We start from the raw sequence: 12072 nt of genomic DNA on the forward strand, positions 1-12072 counted from the left end.
GCGTGCCACAGTGCCACACTCACACCAAGCAGCATGGCTCGGCCCTCGCCCTCCTGGCAGTGCTGTGGTAGCTGCTCAGAGCCTCCGAGGCAGAATTTTTGGAGCAAATAAAGGGAAAATCGCAGCGGCCAGGCACAACCCTGCCCAGTGCCCAAGCACGGCTATTTTTAGTGCCTGGGTTGATTGAAATTCATGGAGAAAAGGGGCAGGGAAGCACAGTGACGGCGGTGGCTGTTGCCGGTTATGAGTTGTGGTGCTTTGTGCCGGTAACGTGTTCGGCTCTGGATGGCATGCGGGCGGCGCTGGCACATGGGGTGCGGTGAGGCTGGGGTGCAGGAGGCTGGGTAGGCAGCGGGGTGCAGCATGGATGCTGCGTGTGGGTGGGTGGGTGCAGGGGTGGGGGTGCAGGAGGAGGTTTAGGGGGCTCCCAGCTCCCTGCACCTGGCTGGGGGGAACAGCCCAGCAGGAGAGCCGGGCCAGGGGGCCCCATCGGGGCTCTGCGCCTGGGGGAGACCCCGGGGCATCCCCCGGCCGCGGCACACGGCAGCTGTTGAGGGTGGGTGCCCGGGGGCAGCCAAGACTCCGGTGCCGGTGTGGTGCCCCGGTGCCGGTGCCGGTGCTAGTGCGGTGCCGCTGTCGGTGCAGTGCGGCGCAGGTGTGGTGCTGGTGCCGGTGCGGTGCAATGCCGGTGCCGGTGCCGGTGCCGGTGCCGGTGCCGGTGCCGGTGCCGGTGCCGGTGCCGGTGCCGGTGCATTCCTCCCCCTAGGGGTCGGTGTGCCGCGGAGCGGGAGGCGGTGCGGGAGGCGGCGCGCTCCTGCGCAGGGCCCGGGGCGGCCGGGGCACGGCGGCGGCGGCGGCGGGGAGCGGGCACCGCCGCGGGCCCGGGTGAGTGCGGCCGGGGCGGGGGGCGGCGGGAGCCCCGGCCCCACGGGGGGTGCGGCGGAGCGGGCCGTGCGCGGGGGGAGCGGTGGGGAGGGGGGCGGCGCAGCCCGGGCCGGGGGGAGCGGTGCCGGTGCTGCCGGTCCCGGCCCCGCGGTGCCCCGAGCCCACCGCGGCTCGGGCGTCGCCCGCTTGTCCCGGCAGCACGGCCGGCCGGACGCCCCGGGCAGCCCCGGAGCCCACCCCCGCCCCGGACGGGACGGGACATTTTCCCCCCCAGGGCAGCCCCGGACGCTCCCCCCCCCCCCCCCCCCCCGCCTCTCCCCGGGCCCGTCTGAGCCGCCCCGGTGCCGGGATGGGGCAGGGGACGCCGTGCCCCTGGGGTCCGGGCGGCCGCGGGGCGGCCCGTGCTCCGGGGTGTCCCCGGGGTGTCCCCTCCCTCACCGCGCCCTGCCGCATGCCGGGGCTGCCTCTGCCCCCCGGCCCGGGGCAGCGGGGTCCCGGGGCTGGGTGAGGAGCCCCCTCAGGGGGGGCTTGCGGCTTCCCGCAACCTGGCACCAGCACCCAGCCCTCCTCCCTGTCAGCAGGGTGCCCCTGCATCCCCCAGTGCCCCCAGGGATGCCCCTGTGTCCCCAGCTGGACAAGCTGACCCCAGACAAGACACCCTGTGAGCCCCCACCTGCCCCCTCCAAGGCCAGATTCCCCGTTCAGGGGGACTGCCTGGGGGGCTCACATCCCCTCCCTGCCCTGTGGGGCTGGGGGTCATGGCCAGGAGCCCCCTGAGCTGCGCCGTTACTCACCCTGAGCATCCCCAGCCGCAGATGGAGCCGGGGCGAGGGCTGAGCGGGGCAGCCTGGCAGTGCCGCTGGCTGGGATGGGTGTTGGGGCGCAGCCCCAGGGTGTGTGCTGGCCAGGATGGGTGCTTGGGGGCAGCTTCAGGGTGGGGGGCTCCAGCTCTGGCCCAGGGAAGGGATTCCAAGGACGTGACCATGGGTGCTCCCCAGGAGCAGCCCCCTGGGGCAGGCCAGAGCGTGGGTGCCCAGGAGGTGGGTCCGCGTGAGCATTGGCAGGTCTGAGCCCATCCCAATGTCCCTGTGACCCTTTTGCTGCTCTGGCCACCGCAGTCAGCTGTGGATGTAGCACCCCGAAGGGATGGCGCTGTATTCTGGGGGGACATGTGTGCTCCAAGACAGCTGCCTAGGGTGTGGGTGTCTGCCTGGCAGGGAAGGGGTTAATGCCACGGGGGTTTCGGGGTGCCTGGAAGTCCCTAGCCAGGTACACCCAGGCTGCTCCTCGCACCAGTGACCTCACGCCACTGCCATGGCAACGGCTCATGAAGTCACTGGTACTGAGAGCGGGGAGGCCGCCTCGAGCATGGGGTGATGGGATGGGAGCGTGGGAGGCTGCCAAACGCCGTCCCCCCGCCCTCACCGTGCCCCACGGGTCCCCCCAGAATGAGCTGTGCCCCCGCCAGCACCGACGCCTCCGCCTGACCCCCACCCTGCCTGCCCTGCCCGTGCCACCATGCTCATCAAGGAGTACCGCATCTGCATGCCGCTCACCACCGAAGAGGTGAGTGGGGGGCCTGGGGCTGCCTGTGCCCCCAGGGCCAGGCAGGAAAGGGGGTGTCGGTTGGGAAGAGGGGCGCAAAGGCAGGGGGAGCCCCAAGCCCCTGGCCATGGGTGTCAGGGACAGCTCAGCTGCAGGGACCCACTGATGGAGGGGGCTGTGGGTGGGGGTCCTGTACCCACAGCAGTGGGGTGCCAGGGGATCGGGTCCCTGCCCAGAAAGGGGCTGGGGGACACTGTGGCCCCCGTAGCCGTCTCCCTGTGGCACAACTTGTGGCAGGAACCGTTTGCCTTGGCCAAGCCACTGAGGTGTGCTTTGGCTGTGGCTGTTGGGGTCAGGATGCTCTGTGTGAGTGCTGAGCCGTGTTTTGGGGCTCAGGCAGCGCTGTGACCTTGGGGCATGGAGCCCAACAGCAGCACCGGGGGCTGCTCAGGGGCAGCCCAGTCCCAGGACCATGGGATGAGCTGGCGGGTGAAGGGCACCGGGGGTTTGGGTGCCTGTGGCATTAGCACGGGCTCAGTCCCTGCTCCAGCAGGGAACCCAAATCCCCATTGGCAAATAGCGGTGATAGCCAGCAGCCGGCGGCATCCCCGGCCAAAGGTCGCTCATGAATGGCTGGTGCCGACGGGGCCATTTCAGGGAGCGGGGAGCTGCGGCAGCGGTGCCCATGCCAGGCAGCACCAGCCCTCCCTGGGCACCGGTTTTGTGTTCACACCTGGGGAAGGTTTTCAATTAGGCAGAGAGGGGCGATAAGATCGTGCTGGCGGTTAGGGTGATGGATGGGATCTTCAGCAGAACAATAAAACACTTATTGCGGAGCCACATCATCAAATACACACACACATATGTATCTCCATACACATACATATCTCCATATACATATCTATCTCTCTCTCTCTATATATATATATATGTATAGTTTTCCCTGGCTCCTGGGTTGTTTGCTGAGCAGAAAGCCTCCAGGCACTCTGCAAGGCACTCGGACATCAGGGAAGAGCAGGGAGGGCAGGATCTGGCCCTCGCCCAGGCGCTGGAGCTGCCCAGGGGCAGGGGGGTTGAAACAGGGTGCCCCTGGAGACCCCTGCCCACTGCACGGCTCAGGGTCTGCCACCCCTTTGCTCCATGCCTCAGTTTCCCCTCTCTGGTGGGTCTGGAAACCCATTAGCCTGGCAAAGAGGAGCCCACCCTCGCACTGTGCTGGCAGCTGGCTCTGCTGGGAGGGTGCCGGGCAGGGGATGGCAGCGCTGAGGCTGGGCGCTGTGGTTGCAGTATCGCGTGGGGCAGCTCTACACCATCAGCAAGCACAGTCACCAGGAGAGCGAGAAGGGTGAGGGCGTGGAGGTGGTGAAGAACGAGCCCCACGAGGACCCCGTCCACGGCCCTGGCCAGTTCACCGAGAAGCGTGTCCACCTCTCCAGGTGATGCTGCAGCTCTGGCAAGGGGTGCTGGGTGGGGAGGGGTCCCCAGCACCCTGGCTCTGTGGGGCAGCGCAGCGGTAGGGGGGCATGGGCATCAGGGTGGCCCCATCCCCCCCTCCAGAATTCCTGGGGAACATCCTTTCTGGGTCCTTGACACCCTGCAGTGTGGTTGTACCCATCTCCCAGGCGTGTATCCATCTTCAGGGGCTGCACCTGTCTCCCAGGCATGCACCCATCTTTGGGGTCTACACCCAGCTTCAAGGGCTGCACCTACCTCTCAGGGTGTATCCATCTCCTGGGGTGCACTTATCTTGGGGGAGTGCACCCATCTCCCAGGCATGCACCCATCTTCAGGGGCTGCAGCCGTCTCCCAGGGTGCACCCCTCTCCAGGGGCTGCACCCATCTGCGGTGATGCACCCATCCCTGGAGGTTGCACCCCTCTCTGGGGGCTGCACCCCTCTCTCGGTGGACAGCCATCTCTGGGTACTGGTGGGTGCCTCAGCTGCAGGGTGGGGCTTGGCGGGGATGCCCAGGCTGCTGCTCAGCCAGTCCCTGGGTGAGCCCTGGGCAGCCACTGGCACCACTGCTGTCCCCGTGTCCTCACCACTGGCTGCGGCACGCCATGGTGCGGGCATCGGCTGCTCCCCTGCCGGGGAGTCGCTGGCGTGAGACAGGCTATTTTTAGCTGCAGCGCTCACGATTCCCCTCCCGGGGATGGTATTTATAACACCTGCAAATTAATCAAAACCCACCTCCCGGCTCCCCTGGGGGCCTGATCCTGCCCTGGGAGCATGGGCAGCCATGGGGTGCTGTGCAGGGGTGCCTGGGGGCAGTGGGGGCACCATGGGGTCCTGGCCATGGGGAGGTTGGGGGTCCCTGAGGATGTGGTAGGGGTTCCTAGGGGAGGGGATAGGGGTGCCTGGGAAGAAGATGAGGGCACTGGGGTAGAGGTGAGCATCCTGGGGAGGTGACACGGGTCCCTGGGGGGGTGCTGGGGTGCAGATGAGGGTCCTGGGCAGGTGGCAGGGGTCCCTAGGGGGAGTCCCTGGGGTGGAGATGGGGGTGTATGGGGGGGTGCTGGGGTGGAGGTGAGGGTCCTGGCAAGCAGGTGGGGTCCCTGGGGAGGGGATGGGGATCTCAGAGCCGGGGCTGTGCTGGGCAGAGCTGCACTCAGTGGAGCAGGGCCGGGTGGTACTGGGCAGGGCTGTGCCTGCTGGCCTTGTCCTGTCCTGAGCGGAGCCCCCCCTGCCATGGTCCCCCGCAGCAAACTGCCGAGCTGGGCGCGCGCAGTGACCCCCCGCATCTTCTACATCACAGAGAAGGCCTGGAACTACTACCCCTACACCATCACCGGTGAGCCCCAGGCAGCGCGCGGGGACGGGCACCTGGGCACCACTGGGCACCCTGCCCCTCTCTGGTGGCGGTGGCAGGGGGCTGCTGGGAGAGCCTGGCCGTGGCCGCTTCCCGGTCTCACTGCTCCCTCTCTCCCCCATGATGCCACCCGGCGATGCCACCCTGTGATGCTGACGTGCCACGGTGTCCCTGCAGAGTACACGGTAAGGAGGTGGCATGGAGGGAGCTGGCCTCTTCCCCTGGCATGGGGAAGAGCACCTGGCATGGCTGGGGAGGGGACACTGGGGTGTGTGGCCCTTGGGGTCAGCATCTTTTGGGCTGGGCGTCCCTTGGGGATGAGCATCCCTCAGGGTGGGCATCCATCAAAGTAGGTGTTCTTGGGGATGGGCATCCCTCGGGGATCAGCATCCTTGGGGCTGGGCACCCTTTGTGGGTGGGCATCCGTTGGGATGAGCATCCCTTGGGGCCAGCTGACGGCTGCTCCCTGCAGTGCTCCTTCCTGCCCAAATTCTCCATCTACATCGAGACCAAGTACGAGGACAACTGCGGGGACAGCGAGAACGTGAGTCTGCACTGCAGCTGAGACCTGACAAACGCATCATGGGGGGGGACACACATGTATGGCCGGCGCCTCTCACCCTCCCTCCCCTCCCCAGATCTTCCGCAGTGATAAAATCCTGGGCGACCACGAGGTCTCCTTCCTAGACATCGCCTTCGACGAGATCCCCGAGCGTTACTACCGCAGCTTGGAGGTAGCACGGGCAGGGATGGGGGAAGCTCCCCAGGGCCATTCCCTCGTCCCTCATCCCCGGGGGGGCTCACGGCCCTGCTCTGCCCCTCCAGGACCCCCGTTTCTTCAGCTCAGCCAAGACGGGCCGGGGGCCGCTGCGGGAGGGCTGGCGCCAGCACACCAAGCCCATCATGTGCTCCTACAAGCTGGTGAGCGTCAAGTTCGAGGTGTGGGGGCTGCAGACGCGGGTGGAGCAGTTTGTGCACAAGGTGAGGGGGGGGCTGAGGCCGGGGGGGAGACTGGGGGGCAGTGACAGGGTGCTGACCCCCCGCGGTGTGTCACAGGTGATCCGGGACATCCTGCTGATTGGGCACCGGCAGGCTTTCGCCTGGGTGGACGAGTGGTGCGGTGAGTCTGCGGGGCTGCCCTGGCACTGCTGGTGACATGGTTCCAGGGTGGCCCTGGACCCCTGGGGTGGGAGGGAGCTGTAGGTTTAACCGCTGATGCCACTAACCCCATGGGCAGCTCCCACTCTTCCCCCAGCTCCCCTGTAACCTGCTGCCTGCACCTCCTGCTATGCTCACTCCCCCTGCCCTCATGCCTGCCTGCACCCCTGCATGCTGTCCGCCTGGGAAGGGCTTGGCTGAAGCACAGGGCGGGCAAGAGGAGCCCCAGCATCCCTGCCTGCGCTGCCTGCACCCCGAGTCTGGCAGGGAGACACGCTGCAGGTGGCTGATGCATGCGGACACGGGGACGGGAGCCGCGGATGTGGCGATGGCCAGCAGCGGGTGCTGGCAGCGGGCACGGGCCGTCCCAGTGAGCGGCTCTCTGCCTTCCAGACATGTCCCTGGAAGAGGTCCGGGCCTTCGAGACTCAGATGCAAGTGGCCACAAACCAAAAGCTGGGGAGCCAGCACCCCTAATCCCCACTGTGGGGGCAGCCCTGCCACACGCTGCCTGCAGGGGATGGAGACCCCCGACCCCACCACGCTGCCTGCAGGCAGGTGCAGGTGGGGGGAACCTGTGCACGGTGCACACTGAGCCCCCCCTGCACCCCATGGTGGAGGGTCCCCCCACCCGGCTGCCCTCCCTGCACGTCCCCTGCCTGCGCTGCCTGTGCTGTCCTGTCCATCCCTTCCTTCCCTGCTGCTGGCTGGGCTGGTGCTGGAGCGGGACCTGGCTGCACTGCCCAGCATCCCCTCCCTGCCCGTCCCCCTGTCCCCAGCCCCTGTCCCCTTCCTGGCACCCAGCTCAGGGGGGAGCTGGTGCGTGGGGCGCAGGCTGCCCCAGGATGACGGGGTGCAGGATGCGGCTGTGCTGAGCGGCCCCAAGCCCGGCTGTGCTCGGCAGGGATGACAATGGAGGAGGTGCGGTGCTACGAGCGGGAGACGCAGGAGGCCACCAACGAGCTCATCGGCCTGGTGGCACCCACCATCTCTGTCAGCGAGGTGGGGCAGCCCACAGCCACGCACTCGGCCCCCGCCAGCGCCCCCTCCACCCCCCTCAGCGACGAGGCCCCCGATTTCCTCGCTCCCCCCAAGACTCGCCCGCGCAAGAAGTCAGCGCCGGAGACCCTGACGCTGCCCGCGCTGTGGGAACGAGCCAGTGCCGAGTGATGCCGGCAGTGCCACACCATGCCATCTCTCCAGCCGGACCGCGCCAGCCCTCCTGCCTGCCACGGCCCCTCCGACAGGCACCGACCCCGGGGAGGGACCAGCCATCGGGGCGCAGGGAGCCCCGGGGGGGTACCAGCCTCCCCAAGCCATCACGGGTGCCCACATGGGACATTGCCACCATCGCTGTGCTGGACCCGCTGGCTGCACGGGGAGGGGATGCCAGCCTCGCGTGGGTCCCCGGCAGTGTCGGGCAATGCTGCAGGGGCTGGCTTGCTCAGCGCCGTCCGCCCCAGTTTCCACAGGGGCTGCCGAGGCTGGCGAGCAGTGGGCCAGCAGCAGCCAGTGCCCACGTGCCATGGCCAGGCTGGGCACCAGTGCCAGGCTGAGCAGCTGCGGGGCTCAGCGAGCGATGCTGGAGCACCACTGGCTCAGGGGCACAGCACATGTGACCATGACAGTGACAGCTGGGTGCCCAGTCTGGGGGTCCCTGCGGGACCCCAGGGGCCACACAGCCCCGTGCACAGCAGGTCCTGCAGTTGGGGTCCCCTTCACCATCCCTCTGGGGGCCATGGCTGCCCGAGGGGGGCTGGGGCAGACTCAGCCCTCTGTTTTCTTTGGGAAAACAAAGGCCTTTTCAGAAATAAAAGCTTGAGACACAGTGGCCAGCTGCTGGCGGTGGTTTATTCGGCTCTGTGGAGGGATGGCATGCCTGTGCCATACCTGTGCTGGGGTGCTGCATCCCCCGGGACTGGATGTGTGTGGTGAGGGATGGCTGGATCGCCGATCCTGGGACAGGGAGACAGGGTCCTGGGATGGGGCAGCGAGGGGCTGTGGGTCGGGTGGGCAGAGCAGGCAGGACGGTGCTGGCTGCAGGGGGTCAGCCCAGCCCCAGGGCGATGCCCCCAGCTGCATCGACGGCACTGGGCTCCCCTCCCTGCCAGCCATCACTGTCCTCCAGCTCCTCAGCACCTGGCACAGATGATGCCACTGGCCCCAGCAGGGCAATGTAGTAGGAGCTGCAGTAGACAGGCACCTTGTTGGGGCTGGAGTAGACCTGCTCAGGCCTGAGCGAGGCAAAGGGGTTGGCGGCATAGCCCATGATATGCGTCTCAAGCTCCACCAGGATCCGCAGGGAGGACTTCAGCTCCTGCTCACTGCCAGGAAGGGGGAGGATGGCCCCGTTACCAGCTGGCTGTGCCGGCACACTGTGGGGAATGGGACCACACTCACCTGTAGACGGTGAAGAGGACAGGCAGGCGGTAGTCCCGCAGCAGCAGCAGGGTGGGCAGCCAGCCCGCCAGCAGGTCCGGGCAGACATGGAAACCTACGGGGACACAGCAGTGAGGGTCCCACCTCCCTCCCATCCCGTCCTGGCCCCGGGGAAAGCCAGCTGTAACAGCACCCACTGTGTGCCGGAGACCTCCAAGGGTGCGCAGTGACGCTGGCAGTGGTGCTTGGCAGCCCTTAGCAAGGCCTGTCCTGTCTCCCCACCAGCATGGGGTGCACCCCCGGCTCTGGGTCCTGGGCTGAGCCACTGCACCAAGACCTGAAGGCAAGGACCCCTTTGGGTGCTGCTCGCACCTGGTGACCAGCAGGTGGGTGATGCAGGTAGGACACTGAGTGCCTGGGGTGGGGGTGGGGCGGAACAAGTCACCCTGGCTGTGTGGGGTGGCCCATTGCGGCTTGGTGCATGACCATGGCAAGACCCAGGCATGTCCTGAGCCCTTAGTGGTGCTGAGGGACTCGGTATCTGCCCTGCACCCTGCCGGGGATGCCCTGCTCTGGGCAGCAGGGATGGCGAGGGTCTGGGACCCTCCATGGCACTGGCACTCACCTGGGTGAAAGCCCACCACCAGGTCAGGGCGGGCAGCCAGCTTGGTCTCCACATGGCTTTCCCAGAAGTCATGGTACAGCCCCTTGTAGCTGCTGAGATAGACCCTTCCCCGGGGCGCTGGTGTGGCCAGGGGTGGCCTCATGATGGGTCCATCGACCACATCCACCCCCACCATCACCACTTCCATGCCCTGGTGCCCTGGGAACATCCGTGTCAGCTCATCATAGTCTGTCAGCCGGGTGTTGAGGGTCTCGACATGGGATGCCCCCACCACATGTACAGTGAGGGCCTTGGTGAGGGGGTCAATGCCGAATAGCCGCAGCCCCAAGCCGATGGTGAGCGGCCGTGAGTGGAAGTCGGTGACCAGCCGCCGGACGGATTCGCGCAGCTCCCCGTCCTCTGGCCGGGGCTTCCCGGCGTTGGCCCAGAGGAGGGTCATGTACTGCCCGGCCAGGATGGTGTCCAGCTTCTCCTCCAGCTGCCCCTGCATGGAGAACCAGTCCTCCCAGCCCTCCACGTCCTGGGCAGGTTTTGTCCAGGTCTCCGTGGGGAAGGGGATGTCTCCTGGGGGGGGGCAGGGGTAGGGAGAAGTGTTTGGGGTCGCAGCAGTGGCCCCACAACCCAGGCTGCCCGTCCCACCTGGGCCGCGGGGATACTGGACCTGGCTGGGGGGGGCTGGAGCCAGGAGGAGGGACCCCACAACCCTTCATGGGAGCCGTGCAGCCTGGGGAGGACAGTCAGGCAGGTTGGGGGGAACATGCAGGGTGGGAGTAGCATCCCCTGCCCCACCTGTGAACACAAGCCACTCCACCAGCCGATCCAGGGCCACCAGCTTCAGCTTCTTGCAGAACTTCTTGTGCAGTGGCCAGTTGGCACGCTGGCACACCACGCCGCAGTAGTACACGTTCTGGCACCTAGGGAGAGGGGCAGCGTGCCCAGCTGCAGAGGGGGGGCAGGACCTAGCCTGCTGAGCCTGGCTCCCTGCCACCCCCTCCCAGGGCTGCGTTGCTGTTTTGGGGGTGCTCTGTGGCTGGAGGTGGTTGTCGGGGCCAGACACCCCCCAGCTTCACCCTGGCCACCAGGCTGGAAGTGAGGGGACAGATCCAGCCCCATGCCATCAAGCCACCTCCCCCTCCCATACCTCTTGCATCGCCGGAGGCTTTTGGGGTCAGGGAGGGCATCTGGGAGCTTCTTGCACTCGGCACAAAACTTGAAGGTGTCCTCCAACTTCTGGAACATGTCAAAGTAAGTCCGGATGCCGAAATCGCTGCCGCTCTTCCTCCCATCCATAGCAGACCTGCAGACATCGGGGGAGGGGAGGTGAGTAGGATCCAGCCCACGTGGCTCTGCCATCATGGCGGGGCTGACTTCCTCCCTCCAAAGCTGCCAGGATTTTAGCTCCAGCCAAGAGCATCCTGCCCCAGATTGGCTGGGGATGGGGAGCTGGGGAATGGGCTCATGGAGGGGTGCACCCAGGAGCCCCATCAGAGCACCCCACCTGTGGGCTGAGCTGGGAGGGCAGGATGAGCTAGAGGAGATGCTCTGGCTGTGGGGACACGTGCGATGCTCTGGCTGTGGGACACACACACCCCCCCCCACCCCGTAGCAGTACCCATGGGTGCTCACTCACTTGTAGTCCTCGTAGCTCTTCATGTTGAGCTTCTGGAGGATGACGCGGGACAGCCCCGGCACGTTGCAGTCCATGGCCTGGAAGCCCAGCGAGTCCACATCGGGTCCCCTTTCCGCCGACTCCTCCATGGGCTTCTTGGGGCAGCCGGTTTTGGGGGCAGTGCCTGTGTTTTGCTGGGTCATGGCAGCTGCAGGAGAGAGGGGTGCAGGCAAGGGTGCCGGTTCGTGCGTCCCTAGGTGCTGCCGGGGTCCCCCGCGCCTCCCACTGCCCCTGCGCCGCCTCCCGCCCGCCATCTCGCTGTTTGTCCCTGGCCACTCTGGCGGGAGGACGGAGGAGCTGGGTGATGCCGGGCGGCCCCGGGAGGGAGGGCTGGGCTCAAATGTCAGCCCCAAGAAGATAGCAGTGGAGGAGAGTGGCCCTGGCCTTTCTGGCAGGAATTGGATAGCAGAGCTATTCTGGTCATCCCCTCCCAGGGAATGGGCCAACCCGCTCCAGGGGTCTGGCACCTGCCCTGAAAGCTGGCAGCAGTGGTGGGGTGCCCCAACACACCTTCTGTCCTGGAGCTGCCCACCCCCACACACCCTGGGACAAGCAGAGTTGGCTGCCCCCCCACCCCCAGGACCTTGCCCCACACTTCTCCCCTCCATCCCCATGGGGCCTGCCAGCCCCCCACCGTGAGGCCGCTGCCCCAGCCCGGCCTGCGAGGATGCCCCTCACCCTCAAGGTCCTCAGTGGGGTGCAGGCGAGCGGCTGGGTGGGCGCCACCGCCTCTGCCAGGAGGGGGAAAGGAGCCAGGAGCAGGGCCGGGGCAGCAGCTGGGCTCCCCAGGGGCACGCCAGGCTGCAGGGAGGACACGGTGCCCCTGCAGCAGCACCCCAGCCGAGCCGGGTGGGGTCGGGGGGACCCCCGCCCCATGGGGCGCCCCACAGCGGCCTGGTAAGGGCTGCCCATACCCATCATGGCGGCGGCGGGGGCTTCACAGACACGCCCCCGAACACGTGGTGCAGGGCTGGGGTCTCGCGAGGCTTCGGGGCCTCGCGGGA

General features: G+C 67.3%; 2 protein-coding genes across 2 annotated transcripts; one reads left to right on the plus strand and one right to left on the minus strand.

Moving 5' to 3' along the window:
- Window positions 1–2403: 2403 nt before the first annotated feature.
- On the plus strand, window positions 2404–6872 carry LOC142594559 (cytoplasmic phosphatidylinositol transfer protein 1-like). The gene is made up of 9 exons (XM_075718914.1): window positions 2404–2451; window positions 3718–3866; window positions 5132–5220; window positions 5416–5423; window positions 5711–5782; window positions 5877–5972; window positions 6064–6219; window positions 6295–6358; window positions 6790–6872. The coding sequence occupies exons 1-9, from the start codon at window positions 2404–2406 to the stop codon at window positions 6870–6872; spliced, it is 765 nt and encodes a 254-aa protein (XP_075575029.1).
- A 1570-nt stretch (window positions 6873–8442) lies between these two features.
- On the minus strand, window positions 8443–11322 carry MSS51 (MSS51 mitochondrial translational activator). Its single transcript, XM_075719151.1, has 6 exons — window positions 11030–11322; window positions 10541–10696; window positions 10189–10313; window positions 9400–9963; window positions 8796–8889; window positions 8443–8719 (listed from the first exon to the last, which is right to left on the minus strand). Exons 1-6 carry the CDS (start codon window positions 11320–11322, stop codon window positions 8443–8445), a joined length of 1509 nt encoding a protein of 502 aa, XP_075575266.1.
- Between the last annotated feature and the right edge of the window lie 750 nt (window positions 11323–12072).

The sequence above is a fragment of the Pelecanus crispus genome, chromosome 11, assembly GCF_030463565.1.
Source record: "Pelecanus crispus isolate bPelCri1 chromosome 11, bPelCri1.pri, whole genome shotgun sequence".
NCBI classification, from domain to species: domain Eukaryota; kingdom Metazoa; phylum Chordata; class Aves; order Pelecaniformes; family Pelecanidae; genus Pelecanus; species Pelecanus crispus.